Source organism: Meles meles, chromosome 19 (assembly GCF_922984935.1).
Source record: "Meles meles chromosome 19, mMelMel3.1 paternal haplotype, whole genome shotgun sequence".
Classification (NCBI taxonomy): Eukaryota; Metazoa; Chordata; class Mammalia; order Carnivora; family Mustelidae; genus Meles; species Meles meles.
In genome coordinates this window covers 27,283,296-27,303,560 of record NC_060084.1, presented here as the reverse complement: position 1 = coordinate 27,303,560, position 20,265 = coordinate 27,283,296, and the positions used below count along the sequence as shown (strand labels likewise).

The window sequence follows — 20,265 nt, the reverse complement described above, 5'->3', positions numbered from 1 at the left end:
AGGTTCAGAATAGTATGGGAGGGGCTTGGAGTGGGGAGGACTGCGCTAGCTGACTCTGCAGGATATATGGGCATTCCCCCTGTGCCAGTATAGATTTGGAGTGTGATAGCAGAGTGTGCAGCTACATGTGCAGGGGTATGAAGAGAGGAGACGGCGTGAGGCGCCCCCAGGAGGAGAGACTTCCTGGGGTCTCTTTGGGGGAGGGTAGTGAGAGATGTGGATGGTAAGGGTGACAGTGTCAGATCACAAGCACTTCTCCTGGAGGGGACAGAAGGTGTCCCTAGTGGGATTAAGGCAGGGGAGAATTTCAGAAAGAATTCTTGCCAAGGGGAGGGTGAGTTAGAGGAACCTGGAAGGCTGAGACTATTGAGGTAGTTAGGAGAAAAGCACGAGGGTCAGAGCAGGGGCCAAAGAGATGAGGATTCCCTTTTGCAAAAGGTTTGAGATATAGATATGGAGATTGGCTGGATGTTCAGGAGTGGAGGAAGGGGACCCTGAAGTGATTCCTAGGTGGTCTCTGGCTGACTTGCTGGATGCCAGTAGTTTTACTGGGAGACTAGAAACCCATGAGGAGGATGTGGTGGTATTGGTGGCCCAGAGGAGAGAGAAGTGATTAGTTTGGTTTGGGACATGTATAGTTGAGGTGCCCATGGGTCATCCCAGGTGCGGGGACAATTGGAGATACCAGCTCAGGTGAGAGAGCTGGCCAGACATAGAATAGCTTCTACCATACCTTAGTTTTGATAAATCAGCGTTCTCATCTGGGCCCGGATAGTCCTCAGAGGTGTTCGGGTGGCCTTTCTGGGGAGGGCGTCCTATGAGCCTCCTGACAGTGTATCTTTAAGAATGTGTGTGTGGTCCTTTTGTGTGCACATGTGTACAAGAACATTAGAACTCTGCATTGCAGAGTTGATGGCCACCCGAAGGTTTAGTAACCACTGGTAGTGGTTCTAGTTGAAGCCATGGCCAATGGTGGATTTTATCCAAAGAAATATGCAGTGTGAGAAAAGGAGGTCCAAGGATAGAAGCTTGGCATTTAAGGGATGGGTAGATGTAGGAGCCACAGCAGAGGAGGCTTGAGAGGAGGGAAGAGCTGGAAAAGCAGGAGGAGAACCAAGAAAAGGTGGTGTCTTCAGTTCAGAGGAGAAGTGTTTCAGGAAGAAAGGAATGGTCAGGGGCTCAGAGGCTGTGAGAGAGGAAGGGTTGAAAGTTCATTGGACTTAGCAATTAGGTCATTGGTGGTTGCAGAGGAATTCAGGAAGTCAGGGGTTGGGAGAGCAGAAATTAGGTTGTAGTGGGTGATGAATGGATGAGGCGTGACAAAGGATGGCTGTCACTTTATAAAGAGAGTGGGAGCTAGAAGAGCATGTGGGGTTGAGGATTTTTTAAAAATTCTATTTATTTATTATTTATTTTTAAAGATATTATTTATTTATTTGACAAAGATCACAAGTAGGCAGAGAGGCAGGCAGAGAGAGGAGAAAGCAGGCTCCCTGCTGTGCAGAGAGCCCAATGCAGGGCTCAATCCCAGGACCCTGGGATCATGACCTGAGCCGAAGGCAGAGGCTTTAACCCACTGAGTCACCCAGGGGCCCCATTATTTATTTATTTTTAAAGATTTTCTTTTTATTAGAGAGAGTGAGAGAGAGCACGAGTTGGGAGGCAGGGAGAGGAAGAAGACTCCCTGCTGAGCAGGGAGCCCAACATGGGGCTGGATCCCAGGACCCTGGGACCATGACTTGAGAGCTGAAGGCAGACATTTAACTGACCCAGCCACCCAGATGCCCCTGATTTTTTTTTAATAAGCTTTTAATTTTAGAATAGTTTTAGATTTACAGAAAATATGCAGGATTAGTACAGAGTACTCCATTGCCCCTCACCCAGTTTCCCCTATTGATGAGGGATTATTTTAGGAAAGAAGAGACCTGAACTCTAGGAGAAGGAGCCAAAGACAGTGAAAGTAACCCTCATTTCCTGAGCTCTGGCTGTGTGTGAGTCCCTGCCATGGGCTTTGCTTGTATAATCTGATGTCATCATCATCATCATAATATCCCTCTGATGTCTAAATCTGCTCCCTTCCCTGTCTTCCTCATTTCAGTAAGTGGCACCTTCGTGTTGCCAGGTTACTCAGACTTAAAACCTTGGCCTTGTGTTTGACTTCTTTGCTCTCACTACATAAGTGATTCATATCTACACAGAGTCTATTCTTAAAATGTATACATGAGTCAGACCCACTATTTGTCTCTTCCCTGCTGTCATCCAGGTCCACACTACTCTCAGGTATCACATCTGGGTGCTAGAGCAGTCTCTGGACTGCTCTCCCTGTTTTTACTTTGTGCCCTTCCTCCCCTTGTTTCTTCTCCATGCAGAAGTGGGCACAAGCCTTTAAAAAGGCTTAACCCTTCTATAGTTCCCATCACACATAGACTACAATCCAACGTTATTACCTTGTGCTGTGAAGTCAGTACCATCTAGCCCCTGCCCTAACTCCTTCTCCCAGCACTCTATACCTCGGCCATGTGGCTGCAGGCTCTTCACATATGCTAAAGACGCTTCTGCCTTGAAGCTTTTGCACTCACGGTTTTCCTCTGCAGGAACATTCTTCTCCTCAGATATCAGCATAGCTGACTCCCTTACGTGATTTGGGTCTTTGTTCAGTGGTTTCCTTTTTATTTTTATTTAAAAAAATTTTTTAAAAAGATTTTATTCTTTATTTGACAGAGAGAGAGCATGCACAAACAGGGGGAGCTGTAGGCAGAGGGAGAGGGAGAGGCAGGCACCCCACTGAACAGAGAGCCTGACATGGGGTTCAGTCCCAAGACCCTGGGATCATCACCTGAGCTGCAGGCAGATGCTTTACTGATTGAGTCACCTTGGCGCCCTAATGGTTTCCTTTAAAAAGAAACTTCATAGAACATTCCAGCTAAAGGAGTCCCACTGTGCACTCTACCACATCTCCCTGTCTTCCTTTGTAGCTTATCAATACTTGGCATCATGTGTCTATTTTTTTTTTTTTAATTGTTTCTCTCCCGACATATAAGGTCTTTGAGTCTGGGAGTCTTACCTGTTTTTTCCACAGTTCATCCCTAGTACCTTGAACAGTACATGGGAGAGGCTTAATAAATATTTTTGACAGGAAGTTAGGAAGAAGGGATTCTAACTTTGGTGGCCATTACAATGTCAGCAAAGGAATTTGAAAAATAAGGAGTCATTATGGTGCAGGAGGTCTGGGTCTAAGGACCCAGAGGAGGTCCTGCAGGATCAGCCAAGAGTGTTTTTGTCTTTGTGTGGGATATAAATCAAATGTGAGTCTAGAGGAAGTAAGAGTAGGGTTTACTGAAGACAGAGAGAGTGTAGGTACACACTGTCTAAGAGACGCAGAGAGGAAAGAAGAGTGAGTCTCGTCTTTGGGGGCTGGGGTTTTTATTAAAGATTGAGATCTGTTGTAAGTGTCTTTTTAGGCATCTGGGAACTGGTTAAAATGAACGAGTGTTTAGGTGTCTTCCGTAAGTCACTTGTGCCCTGGAGCCAAGGGTCTTGGTGGTCCAGTGGTCTGGAAAACATACTTGACACCCCATCTAGTCACTCTTTAGATGTTATCTGCTGTGCTGGAAGACTCCAGAGAAATCATTAACTCCTTGACCTGTACAAGGGGGATGTATGTTATCTGTATTATAAGGCATGTGGGGGCGCCTGGGTGGCTCAGTGGGTTAAGCCGCTGCCTTCAGCTCAGGTCATGATCTCAGGGTTCTGGGATCGAGTCCCGCATCGGGCTCTCTGCTAAGCGGGGAGCCTGCTTCCCTCTCTCTCTCTCTCTGCCTGCCTCTCTGTCTACTTGTGATCTCTCTCTGTCAAATAAATAAATAAAATCTTTAAAAACATATATATATATACATATATATATATAAGGCATGTGTAAGGTTAAGGTACCAGTCCTAGCAAGAGTAAAGGCAGCAGAACAGTTTTCATAGAGTCCCTTCAGTTTCCCTATCTCAATTAGCCATTCTTGGCAAAGTTTGCAGAAGTTTATTCTGTCAATCAGTGACTGTGGGGATCTAACTACTGTTTGAGAACACCGCTGGAGTTAAAAAAAAAAAAAGCTGCAGAATGCTTTAAGTTTCAGGCTGTTTGGGGGTCTAGATATTAACAGACAGTAATGTAAAACAAATAAAGAAGAGAGATATCAGCAAAATGGTAAGCTAAGAGGTCCTGATTCTTGTCCCCACATAAAAATAGCAGAATAACCAGCAGACAACTACATAATGACCTAAAAAAAAGCCTCTCCCCCAGAAAAAACTAAAACTCCCAAGTGAAATAAGGAGGTTGCAGAATCCCCAGGGAGCACCAAAACTGAAGCTTGGCCACATGGAAAACTGTAACACAGGTAAATGAATGGAGTAGAAAAGAGTTTTGGTGAGGGGAGCTTTTGTGGGGTGGGTGTTGAGGAAAAAACCATCTGGTAGGCAGTAGTTGAACTAGTGGTAAAAAAAATAATAATAGCCAAGGTCTGCTGAGCGGTTGCTATGTGGAGATGCAGCTCTTTTTACATTTCACACATGGGCCCAGCAAGAGTAATTAACTTGTCCACAGTCACCCCACTAGAAAGTGGAGGAGCTGGCTGGAGCTCAGGGGTACATTGTCCCTAGTTGGGAAAAATGCCATGAGCAAGGGCATACAGCACGGCGTACATAAGGATGGTTAGGGGCAGAGCAGATTGGGTAACTGTTACATAGGGTGTCATCAAAAGCATTGCTTCATCTGGATCCCTATGAGTGGAAGGCTTGGAGGGTTTTTGAGCAGGAGCAACATAGGAAAAGTGCTGGAAGTATCGGCCACAGCAAGCAGAGTGATGTGGAGCGGGAGGAGCTTGAAGACCTTTCCTAGTGTCTCTCAAGAACTTAAAAGGGTGGAAGTCTGGCCTCCTTTGATGGCGAGGAAGATGGAATCAAGGTTAAACTAACTTTATTATGGTAATCATTTCCCAGTACATGCAGAAATATATATGTTACCCTGTATATATTAAATGGACACCATGTTATGTATCAATTATATCTGAATAAAGCTGGGGGAAGAAAGCAATAGTTAGAAGATGCTGCAAAAATACAACTATCCCTTGCTGTTTAAATCTGTTAGGTAATGAGAGTTTGAATAGCAAGTTTTTGGAGAGCAACTGATGTCCCATCAGCTGAATATAAAGTATTTGGTTTCCTGAGTTTGGATAATGAGGAATACCTACCCTTTCTCTCAAAAAATGGATCTGCATCTTGTTGGTTCTTGAGCCTGGAGAGTGGAGAAAACCTGTAAATAAACATTCTGAGGTCATGTGCGGATGTAAAGGAGAAGGGTAAGAACCCGAGAGACGGAGAGCGAGGGAGAGAAAGAAGCCAGGGGACAGAGAGGAGGAGATAAGGAAGGCAGTGAGGGTGGTGGTGATGGTGGATGACTGCATCATTTTGAGATGTGCCAGGTGTGACGATTATGTGCTGGAGTGGAAACGCGTAGACGGTGCCTGGAAGCTCTGGGTTGGATTGTGGATTTGATAGTCATTGCCATTGAAGATTTGGGGCCATTGGTCAGTCAAACACACTGAAGCAAAGGGTTTAGAGCAATTTAGAAATTAACAAGTTATTTAAAACTAGACAGGGTCACATAGAGCTATGGAAAAGAATTCAGACTGACAGAGGGGTATAAAATGAGAAGTCCCAGCTCTTCCCTTTGCTTTCTGGAGGTGATGCTAAGTTAAGTTTCTTGCTGTGCTTATGTTTCTTGCTTTTCTCTGAATTATCTGTGAACAGACCTTAAGTATATAGCTCAGTGAAATTTTACATATTCACTCATGTGACCACCAGTTATACTGAGATATGGAACATTCCAGTACCCCAGCACTTAGAGTAAGCCGCCAGAACAGAATACCATGGTCTGGGTGGCTTCAGTAGCCAAAGTTTATTTTGCCACAGTTCTGGATGCTGGAAGGCTTGAGATCAGAGTCCCATGGTGGTTGGGTCTTGGTTTTTAGATAGCTGCTCTCTACTATGTGCTCACATGTTCTTTCCTGGTGAATGCAGTGTAGGGGCCTGGGCGGGAAGCAAGGCCTCTGGTGTCTCTAGTGGGACACTGGTCCCTTCAGAAGGGCCCCATCTTCATGAATTCATCTAAACCTAATTACCTTCCAAAGGCCCCTTCTCCAGATACTATCATAATTGGGTCTTAGGGTTTCGATATAGGAATTTTGGAGGGACCCATTACGGTCCATAGCACCCAGAAAGTTCTCTTGTGTTCCTTTCCAGTTGGTCACTCCAACACTGTAATAACTAGCGCTCTGATTTCTAGCACATAGATTTAGTTTTTCTGTTCTTAAAATCCCTATAAATGGAATCATGCAGTATGTTTTTTTTTTAATAAGTCCAGCTGCTTGAGTTAGTTAACCTCTGTGTCTGCAAAATTTATGCATATTCCATGTAGCTGTAGTTCAGTCTTTTCTGTTGCTGTGTGATATACCAGGATGTGAATATACCACCATAAAAATCCCAAATGAGAGAATATTGTATAGTATGATGGTTTTAAGATTATTTCATGGTGGTGGAGGACTCAGACTTATTAGATCTGATAAAAGCTGTAGTGCTTTCCTTTTTTTTTTTTTTTTAAAGATTTTATTTATTTATTTGGCAGACAGAGATCACAAGTAGGCAGAGAGGCAGGCAGAGAGAGAGAGGAGGAAGCAGGCTCCCCACTTGAGCAGAGAGCCTGATGCGGGGCTAGATCCCAGTACCCTGGGATCATGACCTGAGCCGAAGGCAGAGGCTTTAACCCACTGAGCCACGCAGGTGCCCCTGTAGTGCTTTCCTTACATTAAGAAAAACAGTAGGGCGCCTGGGTGGCTCAGTGGGTTAAGCCTCTGCCTTCAGCTCAGGTCATGATCTCAGGGTCCTGGGATCGAGGCCCGTATCGGGCTCTCTGCTTAGCAGGGAGCCTGCTTCCCCCCGCCTCTCTGCCTACTTGGAATCTCTCTCTTTGTGTCAAAAAATTAATAAAATCTTAAAAAAAAAAAAAAAGAAAAACAGTATGCATATATTCCAGGTATTCCTGGTACCTTTAATGTGGTGTCATACCCTCAGGACAAGAAGCCTTCCTCAGTTTACAGCAGGGCCTTTCAGCCTTAGCACTGTTATTTGGGGCTAGATAATTCTTTGTTGTAGGGGCTGTAGAGGCCATGCTGTGCATTTTGGAATGTTTGGCAGCACCCTTGGCCTCTACCTTCTAGATGTCAGTAGCCTATGGCCTGTCACCCTGAATTGTGACAACCAAAAATGCTCTAGATTTTGCTGGTGACCTCTGGGGAGGCAGAATTGCCCCCAGTTGAGAAACATTGGTTTAGAGAGAAGAGCCAGAGCCAAAGACCTTTTAGAGGCTAACTTGGTGGTCTTCCCCTGCTTATGCCAGTTGTAAGATGAGTCTGGTGTCATTCATAAGGTTCTATACACAAGCAGTTTCCATCAGCACTAAAATGAGGCTGCTCCTTCCAAGGACACATGAAGTGAATTTAAAGACTAAACTTAAAATATTCTGTATTTGTAGATTGTTCATGAGGAGCAGGTCTTAGAAGTTACCCGAGCCAACCCCCTCATCTCAGTGGTGATGGAACTGGAATCCAGAAAGGGGAAAGGGCCTGGGAAGGGCTAGCCCCAGGGTCAGAGGCTGGTGTGGAGCAAAGCCAGGCTGCAGCACACAGTCCTTCCATTCCAGGCCCAGCTTCTCTGCTATTGGATTGGACAGCCCACTGGACAGCTGAGAGTTTATCAGAAAGTTCCCTACGTGGATACTTCATGTTTCTTTGTAATGCCAGGTTGCACCTCTGCTCATTGGAGATGAAATACAAGAGGCATTTTATGTATCCGGAAAGCTGATACTTTGCCTTCCTGAACTGCAAACACTGAGTCACGCAGGCCGGTACTAGTACTGAATCACCCAGGTCTTTAATTTCTCTTCTGTCTAGGATATTTTAGTTCTTTGTTTTCTCCAGAAGTCTACCTTCTGAATAATGATTACATCCAATTCTCTTACTTAGTCTCACAGGACTAGAAAGAATTATCCACAACAGATTTTTTTTTCTCGCTCCTTTCCCTCCTTTTCCTAAAGGCGGCTGAAACAATAGTTATCTATTAAGATGTAATTTTCTCTTTGGTTGTTGTTATAAATGACAGCTGACAGATACAACAAAAAGTGGAGTGATACAGTCATCTAACGATAGTTTACGTTTTCAAAAGAAGAGAGGAAAGCAGAATCAGTCTTAAGCTTTTGATACCTCGAGTGAGGCTTCACTTATTAATCTTTGGGGTTGAATATCAAACACTTTTCTTGTGTTTTAATCCTTTCAAGTCCAATTAATAAGGTTTGGGGGCAAGATTTCTACTCAAAATTCAGTGCTAAATTTCTTTTGAATCATACCTTTGCTGTGGAAATTTGGAGTTCTAATAAAAATCAGATTTGATAATGGGTAATAAACATTTAAAAATTGTACTGTCTTCCAGAAGTTCTTACTGAATGATACGAAGTTGTGCTTAAATAAATTATAATTTGGTATCAAATATTTCCTAGAAGATTTTTGAAGCAGAGATGTTTATAATTAAATGACAAAATGTTGCCAAATTGGCAACTTTGGAATAAAAGCTAAAAGAATGTTTTACAATGATATAAATCAGTAGAGTTTATAAAATCCTTTCTGTGTATCATCAACCCCTTGAAGTAGATAGGGGTTATCATTTCCTTTTTATAGATGAGGAAATTGAGAGATTTGGATTTTATCCCAGGGGTAAATCGACCTACTATCAGCTGGTAAGTGAACATGGTAGATTCAAACCAGGAGATTCAAAGTCCAGTCTTCTCCTGTTTGCCCATTCTGTTTAAAATATATGTATATATACCCACCACCTGTTCCCCCAACCTCCCACCCCTATATATATATATCTGTTTGTGTGTGCGTATTTTATTTATCTTACTGTCACAGTAAACCTTTTAAAAATAATTGTAAAAAGAGTAACACTGTTGTATATTTTCAAGAAAGAGGTATGACTAGCCCTAGTTATTTCCTCTGACGAATATAAAAAATCCCCTCCCCTCTCTGACAGCATCCATGAAAATATAGCAGTGTTAAAAGTGCATTTCTTAGATTGCAGGATCTTTGTAGTTGAAAGAGGTGTATTTGGGTGTGTGGTAAGATTAGAATTTCACAGTGAGTACTTACAAGTATTGCTTGAGTGTGTTGAAATTCTGCAGGGAAAATAGTTGGTGTCCTTTGCCCGTTCAGTGAACTGAGAGAGATTCTTTTAACACTGAAGGAAAGACAGAGGTCCTTGCTATTTTTTTTCATCTCTTTGTTACCCCTTCGTATTCCTTGGGTAACTGTCCTGTTTGCATTGTGGGTTATGGATAAGGATAAGGAAAAATGCACATGGGTTTGATATGTTGCTCTGCACTTGAAAAGGGCAGAAAGTTCCCTCTGGCATTCTATGCATTAGGTCAAAAGAACGTTTTCTGGATAGATTTCATTTACGAGACAGATTTCTTTCCCCAAATATAGTCTTTAAATCAACAGCTTAAAGAGGGGAGGGGAATGACAATGGGCCTGTTGTGTTAGTCTTTACACAGTGTTTTCACTGCTCAGGTCTAGTGAGGGTAGCTCTGCCAAGGGCACATAGCCAGTAAGCACTGAACCAGGATTTACTGAACTAGGATAAGCACTGTACCAGGTCTAGCTCATATACTGTAGGCAAAGCGGGAGTTGGCGTTCTATAACCTGTAGGCCTGAGAAGCTAACAAGGGTTTTTACATCTTTAAATCATTGGGGAAAAAATTCAAAGAAGAATATTTTGTGGCAGGTGAAAATGATATGAAGTTCATATGTGACTGGCCATGATTAAAATTTTATTGGAGCACAGCCATGCTCATTTGTTTACATGTTCTCCAGTTTCAAGCACAATTATGCAGTTGCAACAGAGAATGGCCCCGAAAGCCTAAAACAATTTGCTGTCCAGCCCTTTACAGAAAAGGCTTGCTGACCCTTGCCCGAGGATGCCAGTCTCAAAGGCTAGAAACTGGGAAAAGCTTGGTAGACAGGTCTAGGATAGATGACTATGAGGCTCTTTCATACTTTGTTTTCTGTCAGCTCTGAGGCACTGAATGTGCTGATTTTTGGAAGTATATCCTGAAAGTCACATGGGCTTATTTCGAGAGAGCTAGTGCATTACAGCCATTTCTGTGATGACCCAGTGGTCTTTAAAGCGCTCAGTGGTTCCCCAGCTTGGGAGCCCACAAAGCCCTGGAAAAGTGGAAGACGTGTTCTACTTGTGGCTGATGCTTTAGAAGAAAAGACACTAATGAACTAATAATTAATACCAGAAAACAGATGTGTAGACATTTTAATACAATAAGCATGAATACTGTAAAAAACTAAGAATCAGACCATCTGCAAAATCCTGAAGGGGCCACTCTGAGAATACTGATGTAAAATGGTCTAGAAGTGTTGAGCAGTTTGAATATTTAATTATCCATTTGCAAGGGAAAAAAACTCTTGGTGTGTTTCCTTCACTTTCAACACTATTCTGCTTTACCACTATAGAGCTTCGCTTTTGACACCCAGTGGGTGGGTTTTCCACATGTCAGGCAATTCTGAGATTTTCTGCACACCAGCTGGCTGTTACAGTTTAACTCACTTCTGACACTGTGTACCTGGAGACAGCATCAGATCCCACTGGCTAAGGGTTCAGTCCCACAAGACCGTGTAGCCCCCTACCCCCGCCCCTTTCAGAAGCCAGTCAGGAGGCCAGGTTGTTGCCTGTGCTTCTGAGCTACTGACTGTAGCCTCTCTTTAGGTTCAATTAATTTGCTGAAGAGCCTCACAGAGCTCAGAGAAATATTTATACTTATGTTTACCAGTTTATTATAAAGAATACAGGTGAGTAGTCTGATAGATACAGAGGGCGGGGTGTGGAAGGTCCCTATGGAACTGGAGTGTGTGACCCAGCATGTGGTCCCCAACCCGGAAGTTCATCAAATCTCATCGTTAAAAAAGTTTTTGTAGAGCTTCATCTGTAGTCCCTTTTCCGTTCTCAGAGGTTGGTGACTGGGGCTGAGAGCTCCAACCCTCTAATCACTTGGTCTTTCTGGTGACTGGTCCCATCCTGAGGCTATCCAGGCTCCTAGCCCACTCATCCCACTTGAAGTCACCTCATTAACATAAGCTCAAGTGTGCTCAAGGGGGCCTCCTTGTAAGTTACAAAAGACTCCTAACCTCAGGATAATCTAAGGGTTTTAGGAACTTTGTGCCAGGAACTAGGACAAAGACCAAATAAATTTTTTATTATACTACACTACTCTTTTCTGGCTTGATTAAATATTTAACATAGTTATATTGAGAATGTGAAAATCACCATATTTTTCATAATTAAGACATATTAATAGCAAGTGAACTGAAATTATTTGATGCATTTTTTGCTCTGCCTTTTTGTCTAGTTCATTTCATCCTATATGCAATTTAGAGATTTTTTTTCCCCCTCTCATTTAAGAATGTTTATGTGCCGGGGCGCCTGGGTGGTTCAGTGGGTTAAAGTCTCTGCCTTCGGCTCAGGTCATGATCCCAGGACCTGGGATCCAGCCCCGCATCAGGCTCTCTGCTCAGCAGGGAGCCTGCTTCTTCCTCTCTGCCTGCCTCTCTGCCTACTTATGATCTTTATCTGCCAAATAAATAAAATCTTTAAAAAAAAAAAGAATGTTTATGTGCCTAGAAGGGGCAGTTTTTGGACACTGAATGACAGGTGAGTGCTGGCTAATTTGAAGAAAGGGAAGTCTGCTCAGCTCTTGATTTTAGCCGTAGGTAAAAGCGGTCTCTCTAAACTTGTGGGCTTTAATTTTTTTCTCTGGTTAATTTTCTTAGCATCCTCTACATGTGGTGAAGAGATCTGGATTATGGAAACTTTGCACTAAGAACATTCCTTATTTCTAACATCATGGGGTGTCCTGCTGTAGCCTCTGAAAAGCCAAGGGTTATTATTTTTCATTTTGGGAGTAAGTTTTTTTATTGAAGTGTGATATACATTCAGAAAAGTGCACAAATCATGAGTCCAGCTCAGTGAATTTTTTCACAGTGAACACACTGTTAAGCAGCACTCAGCTAAAAAAAACCCAGAAAATTACCAGCCTCTCAGAACTCTCCCTTCTGTCACACTGGCCCCCTCCCCCCAAGAGTAACCAGTCTTGCTTTCTAACAGCAGTGATACCTTTGCTTTCCTATTTAAAGCTTTTGTTTGCTGTGGTGTTGAGGAGGCCTGTGGAGGTTCAGTAGGACTTCTGCTAAGTGGCATGGGAGAGGTTTGGTGCCCAGGGCCTTAGTACCCTGTGGTGCTCTCTGAAGCACCTCTCAGTATTTCCAAAGGCCTCTTCAGTCACGCTCAGTCATTGATGGCAGAGGAGCCCTGGTGCCAGTCTCTTCCCATCTAGCCCCAATCTTGCCGCATTGACTGTTCTACATTCCACTTCCTTGGGTCCTCCGTGTGGCTTCTTCCTGGCTTCCACCTCCATAGCTCGTCAAGGGTGCAGCTGCTATCATCTCTGCATGTGTCCTGGCCAGATTTTCCAACACAAAGCTCATTCCTCCCACCCCCAAGTTCTCTCTTGGACAAAGCTAGTGAGGTTGTTTTCATGATCAGCTTTTAGTTTCTTGAGTCAAAACTGATATTTGGTTGGTTTAACCCATATATTTTATGACTAAATTGATATTATTTCTGTGGAGGGGGTGAGAATTGTCCTTAAATTTATGAAATTAAATTTATTTAATTTAAATTTAAATTTAAATTTAAAAATTTTAATGAAATGGGATAATGACTACATCAAAGTACAGTTTGGAAACTTTAATAACTTATAAATTAATTTTATAGTTATATATAATATATAAGTTATATATTAACTATATAGTTATATATAATGCAGGACAGATCCAGTTTTTCCCCCAAGTATTGTATTAAATATATAGCTCTTTTCTCTCAGACAGACATGGAACAAGCTTGTTTTTTTCTCTGAAGTTGTATAATGAAATTCTTTATGTACATGTATTTATTCTTTTGGTTTGGAATTCTGTTCACCTGAAAACTGCCAGGCAGGGGTGGGGGGGTGGGTGTTGTCTGTTTTTTTTTTTTTCCCCTCTAAAATACCATTGGTTTTTGTCTGGGTATTTAGAGGGAAAGTACTAGTCTGGACCAAGTGCGATCTGAATTCATGCCATTCATACTGTCACTGCCTTATGCTGTGCAGCCTCAGAAATGTTAAGTATCAGTTGGTAGTCGGAAGGGAATGTTTTTGCTCTGGTCTTTGCTTGCCAGTGGGTGCTGATTTGGCAGGAGAGTGCAGGAAGCCTTCAAGAAGAACAGACTATCCACAAATGGAAGAATAAAGCTCCTCCTATTCATTCAACAAATGAGCACCTACTGTGTGCCAGGCACTGTGCTAGAAGCTTGGGATACATCAGTGAACAAAACACACACACAAAATCCCTGTCCTTGTGCAGCTTACATTCTAGCAGGAATGACAGACAGTAAGGGAGATGAGGGAGTGCAAAGGGTGGTTGCAGATTGTACTCTTAAGTATTTTGTTCTAAGCTGGCATCAAAGGCAAGGTGACAGTTTAGCTGAAACAGAGAGACAGTGAATCAGTTAGGAGTGTATCTGGGAGAGGAGCATTCCAGATAGAGGAGACAAAGAGTACAAATGCTCTAGGGCAGGAATGTGCCTTACCCACTGGTGGACTGGCTTGGAGGCCCCAGGTGACTGGAGCCCAGGAAAGGAAAAGGAGACAGGTATGGAGAGGAGTCTGGAAGGTAAGAGGAGGTAAGGCTGTTGTGTAGGGCTTCACTCTGTACAAGAGGTTTAAGCAGAGGAAGGATTCTTTGAAAGGTTCATATAGATTATAGGAGGCAAGGGCTAAAGCTGGGAGGCCAGGGAAGAGGTGATAGTGACTTGAGTGGATGGAGGTGGTGGGAAGAGGTGGATTCTGGGTACATTTTGCGGGTAGATTTGAAAGGCTTTGGTGGCCTGGATGAGGCTTTCAAGGATTTTGGCTCAAGCAGCTGAAGAGTGGTGGCTCCATGCTGAGAAGGCCAAGGAACAGGGTTTGTTGACAAAGATTAGAGCTCAGGGGATGGTGGCTCAGTCAGCTAAGCGTCTGCCTTCTGCCCAGGTCATGATCTCAGGGTCCCGGGATTGAGGCCCCACATTGGGCTCCCGGCTCCACGGCTCCCTGCTTCTCCCTCTGCCCTGGCTTCCCCTTCTTGTGCTCTCTCTGTGTCAAATAAATAACGTTTATTTATTATTATTATTATTTTTAATAAATAAATCTTTAAAACACATGTTAAAGTAAATCATGACTTTTATTTTGCACTTATTTGTATTTAGCTTCATCACTCTATAAGTCTTTGTATGGGCAGATCATTTGAGGAGGTCATTTGAACATTTCCTTTGAATTTATCTGGCATGGATGCAAAATGTTAGATGTATTTTTCCTGTTTTTTTCTTTCTTTTTTAAACTTAGAAAGGTTTGTTTCATTCAGCTCTTTATTTGGGGGGGGTTCTAAAATTTTCCTTATGAAATAAGTATTTCCTGCTCCTTGGCTCTGTTAGACAAATTATTTTTATCCTACAGTGAAAAGGGGTGGGGGGGAAGGGGGAGCATATTACTTTTCTTTCTCCTTTCTGGTGAGTAACCGTTGTTTCTATTAGTAGAATGTTATTGGCTTCTGTTGGTTTCTGAGGAAAACCATTTCTCTATCAGATAGGAGCTATTGTTTTAAAATACTTGTTTCTTTCTTCTGTTTAGGAGAATGTGTTCCTTGTTCTGCCAGCCTCACATTCCTGTAGGTAAAGATGGCCATTTACAGCCTCATTCTACTGGGTCAAAACAAAACAATGATTATCTAGAAACTTCAGGAAAAGAGTTAGTGTGTATATGACTTTTTGTCTATAAAGGTTAGAGAATACTGAAGTGTTTTTATGTTTACCCCCGCTTAGCTATTTTTGTTTTAACCTTGTGCCTTTACCTTTAAAGTTAATGTCTTTCAATGTCCATTTTAAAAAGTTCTCATTCTCCTGCTATGGATTTATGGTGATAGCCATGCCCTTTTAACATTAACCTTTGCTTTATAGCTGGGATATAATTATGTATTATATCATGATTGTAACTACTATTGTAGAGCAGTGGTATTTCAGAGGTGCAGTGGAAGGCATGGGTTTAAAATGAAGAAAGGTATGATCAAGGAGAGCCGCTATTTAAGGAATTGAATTGTTTTTCATAAATAGTAATTTTGTTGACCTTTTAACAATGTAAATTTTTTTTTTTAATGATGCTGATCCTGTTTATGTTCTGTTGATTTAAGTAGTGGTAGAGTTAAAAACATACTCTTGGTCAAGAATTTTACACAGGGATGGTACAGTATAAGATTCATAAATGTGTAATAACCTTTAAATAGCAGCACTGTTCATAGGACTTTACTCTGTTGGAGAAACAGGTGGTCTTGTTAATATTTATGGTCTAGAAGCCAGCTGCTGTTTATATTAGTATAATTATTAGTAGCAACGGCATTTTTTTCTGTTTTTTAGAGAGGGGTAAGGGAGGGGCAGCAGGAGAGGGAGAGAGAGAATCTTACGCAGGCTCCACGCCCACCATGGAGCCAGACAAGGGGCTTGATCTCATGACCCTGAGATCATGGCATGAGCCAAAATCAAGAGTCAGATGCTTAATGGACCGAACCACCCAGGCACCCCAGCAATGGCATTTCTAAAAGTAGTAGATATAGTAACAATTAATGTCTATAATGTCCTGAATGTCATCATAACTAGCAGACATAGATCTCTGCTCTCAGTAACCTTGTAAGCTAAAGAATGTGTGAATGGGACTCGAACATGAATTTTAAAAGACTTTTATATAGTGTGGGAGCAGGTGGGTAAGAATAACAGGATTAGTCAGGAGACCTGTGTTCCTGTGTCTGTCCAGCCACATTGCCACCGAGATTACCCTGGGTACCTGACAGCTCTGTGGATGGGAGTTGCTTCTGTCCACTCAGGAGCCTCATAGAGTTGTTGAGAATCATATGAGATTAGGACCTTGTAAATTGCCCCACCCTCTGCATGGTGGGATCTTTCTTTCTTTCTTTTTTTTAAGATTTTATTTATTTGTGAGCAGAGAGAGAGGGGGAAGCAGACTCCCCGCTGAGCAGAGAGCCCAATGTGGGGCTTGATCCTAGGACCCTGAGACCATGACCTGAGCCAAAGGCAGAGGCCACCCCACTGAGCTACCCAGGCGCCCGTGGTGGGGTCTTTCTAAGAAAGGTGGAAGAAGAGGAGGTGCAGGGTGGTGGTTCTTTAGGCTCCCAGAGGTCACCACCGTGGTTTCCATTTCCTAGTCAGCTTTGAGTCTGTGGAAGGAGGTAGGAATTCTGGTCTGTAGCTTAGTATCTTTGTATTTGTTCTGGTGGCAGGAATCAATCGTGGGGTTGTCAATATGCACAGAAATGATCTATTTCTTCACAGTCTGACTCATTTTCTGTCAGGCTTGTTCTTGGGCTCTGTTCAGGAACAAATCCTGCTTGTTGATGAGCTGTCTCTAGTCTGTTTACAAAAATTCCTCGTGTTCCATTTAGCTTATAACAGACTCGGGCAGCATCCGAAGCCTGTTCACCCCTTGATTTAGGTCTCTTCTTTTCCTCCCCCATCTAGGATCTGCAACTCCAATGGATACTGAGGGGTTTGGTGAGCTCCTTCAGCAAGCCGAACAGCTTGCTGCTGAGACTGAGGGCATCTCAGAGCTTCCCCATGTGGAACGGAACCTACAGGAGATCCAGCAGGCGGGTGAGCGCCTGCGTTCCCGTACCCTCACACGCACGTCCCAGGAGACAGCAGATGTCAAGGCGTGAGTACTGGTGGGGAGGCAGTGCTGCTGCTGAGTGGCTCAGGGGCAGGATCCAGTTCTTCTTTTCCTCCCTTGAATTAAGATGCAGTCTGTAAATGACAGACACAAGCCTGATTCTTGGGAATTCGGGAAGGTTTTTGTACGAAGGTCAGCAGCCTTGCTCTGTCTCCCTGCCACCAGGTTTTCCAGCTTGTCTGCTTCACCAAGCTCTGAGCCCACATCACAGTCAGAGATGATCAGGATGGGAAAGGGTGAAGAGCTTTGTCACACAGAAACATTACAGTAGTTCCTGATTGAGTTTGCTGACCATTGGGTCATAAACGGCTCCTTTTATTGTTAGTAAGTGTGGTTTACACAGATAAGTGTTACCTTCAAAGCCAGGGAGCACTCAGAGATTAGCATACTTTTTAAGTGCACTCGGAAGAAATTGACAAGCAGTGAGTGATGAAGAGCCATCTAAGTGAGGGGTGATTCTGTCTGGTCATCATTAGCGACCCCCAAAGCTGCGTCTACAAGACCTTGGGCACATAGTACCTCCCAGGTGACCATGGAACGGGAGAGTGGGCAGCCCCAAGAGTGCAGCTGGAGAAAAGTGCTGGCTGGCTGGCTGGCCAGCCAGTGGCATCTGCTGTCATACGGTATCAATAGTGGGCTCTTGATTCCACAGTTATGTGTTGGGGGCCCCACTAGCCAGTCCTGGGCCATCTCTGGGGCTACATTCATGAATTAGACATGGTTTTTGCCTCAAGGAGCTTGTAATTTGGGGAGACTGAAACAAAAAAACCTTGCTGCTTTCCATGAGAAATGTGATTTACTGATGACTACTGTGTGTCAGAAACTTGGCTAGACTTCAGAGTTTGCTTGATCCTCATAACAAATAGTAGGACTGTTGTCCCCTGGTTACAGTTGAACAGCTAAGTCTCAGAGAGGGCAGGTAACTGTCAGATGGCACAGCTGAGTGTTGAGCCAGGACTCAAACCTAGGGAGGCTGGCTCCAGAGCACATGCTCTTTTAGCCCAGACGGAAGGGCCGGGGGAGGGTGGAAGGGTGCTGGTACTTGTGACCTCAGTGGGTCTGGAAAATCACTGAGATCCTATGTGGGAGATGTGGGAAATTGTCAGTTGTCTGCTTCGTCTTCATTGCTTGAACTTGAGAAAGACCTAAGTGCTGATGTTTCCACGGGGACGTTATTTTGGGTATGTAATAAATGTCACAAGAGTGAGCATAAAGGCTACATTCTTTCCCCAACTAATCTTGAAAGCTGAATGCCTTGGCTGCTTTGCTGAGTTAGTCAGGATGTTGTGGGAATTCTTCTGTAGGTCTCCCCAGGATTTTATTTTTTAAGATAATAGTTAGTTTTGGTTCCATCGGTGTTGGCAAAGACAAATCAGAGGAACCCTGACAGGGATTTTTTTTTTTTTTTTAAATCCAGCCAGTTGCTGCTGTTCACCAACACCCCTACCAGCCTTTAGACATCTCTGCTTACTTGTCCTCCTGCAGGCTCCTTTCTTTTGCTCCTAACTGCCTGCAGTTACCCTCAGTCTTGAGCATGCTGGCTCTGTGCTTGTGTGCAAGGATGCTGCGGGAGCAAGAGGACCGTGATGCCAGCTGAGTTGCTATAGTTATAATTTAATTGCATCAGCTCTACAGCCTATTAAGAGCAAAAAGGGAAAATGTTTTCTTGGTAACAATTATCAGTCATGCTCTCTTTCTTGTAAATTTCCATTCTTCCTCATTTCTTTCTACCTTAAATTCATTATTTTACAGAGGAAGAAGTTGGAACATTGAAAGAATGGGTATAGGGTGGGGCAGGTGCTTAAAAAGAAACCAAAGGGCTGATGACTGTATTTTTCCACCTTGATAGGCAGACATAAAGTGTGATGTGAATATTTTAGTACAGGGGGAACGCAGAGCAGCGAACTGAGTAGGAAAAAAAAATTTACATGAAATAAATTTTGGAAGAAAATGTGTCTTTAAGATTTTAGTTAAGATTAGATTGTAGATTTAAGATTGAATTGTTCTGTGCTGAATTCATTTGTTTAAATATACTTTTTGGATTTTTCATTTTGAGGAACAGATTTGAAAGCTTTTTTGCATGTGTGTTTGATATTTTTAAATTGTTAAATTTCTTCACACATAAAGAAGACTATGCATAACATATATAAAGGTGTAAATCAGGGGTTGTCAGCCTATGATCCGTGAGCCAGATCCAGCCCGCTGCCTGTTAAAGTCTTATTGGAACATGGCCACACTTATTTATGTATTGTCTGTGCTGCTTTTGTGCTACAATAGCGGAGTTGAGTAGTTATGACAGAGACCGTATGGCCTGCAGAGCCTGAAATATTTACTGTCTGCCTTTTACAGGATAAGTTTGCTGACTCCTGGCGTAAATAATAATAAAATGAATTGCATGTTGCCCAGTGAAGACATGGAATATCATCAACAGCTGTGAAGCCCTCCCTGGGTACCCATTTTCAATTGCATCCCCCTTTTTTCCCATCAGAGATGCCTCATTGGATTTTTCCAATCAGACTCAGAAGCCAGACATCTTAGAGTCGTACAAAGAGAAAGCCAGCAATCACTCTCTTTCCTTAACTTTATCCCCCAAGGTAACCAGTGTTACTGATTTGCTGCTGCTTTCACACTTTCTCCATGTTCATGCAAAGCATATATGAACATTTATTTGCCCAAAGTTTTACAGTCAATTACTACTTGACATGTGGTAATACTACTAAGCAACCTTTTTGAGCACTTGCTCTTTGGCAGGCACTGTGCCAAACACTTTACATGCATTATATAATTTCTTCTTAAAATAACCCTGTGAAATAAGTGTTATTATCTCTGTTTTATAATTGAGAAACGTCACATAGCAAGTGGCCGAGCCAGAATTCAAATCCAGCTTGCTCAGTAAGAATCTCTCCCATTTGTATGGCACTTTTCAGTTCCCCCAAAATTGTCACAGATGTTCCCTTGACTGGTCTTCACAAGCTTGAGAGGTGAGTGAGGCGGGATTTTTCTCCAGATTTAACAAAGGAAGACAATGAATCTTGGAAAACTGATGCATCTAAGATTTTCAGGTAGTAAGAGGCAGGTGAGACTTGAACCCAGGCCTCCTGACTTTATTTCTGCTCCCTGTGTGCACTGATGATACCTTTTGTCCTTCTACTTTCCTGGGACTAGAATGTTTGACTCCAGCCTTGATTCCTTCTTTTTGCTCAGGAGAGTCTGCATGGTTTATGGAAATTGAGGCAGGTAGAAGACAAGGAGCCTTTAGATTTTTCCACCCTTAGAAGCTGGAAGTTTCTGGTTTAGCCTTTA

General features: G+C 43.0%; 1 protein-coding gene across 1 annotated transcript in view; it reads left to right on the top strand.

Moving 5' to 3' along the window:
- The window catches only part of NUP93 (nucleoporin 93), a 110,026-nt gene that overhangs the window by 2,642 nt on the left and 87,119 nt on the right, over positions 1-20,265 (top strand). Inside the window, exon 2 of the mRNA XM_045988647.1 lies at positions 16,755-16,947. Coding sequence (XP_045844603.1) covers positions 16,769-16,947 — 179 coding nt within the window. The 5' untranslated portion in view covers positions 16,755-16,768. The remainder of the gene's footprint in view (positions 1-16,754; positions 16,948-20,265) is intronic.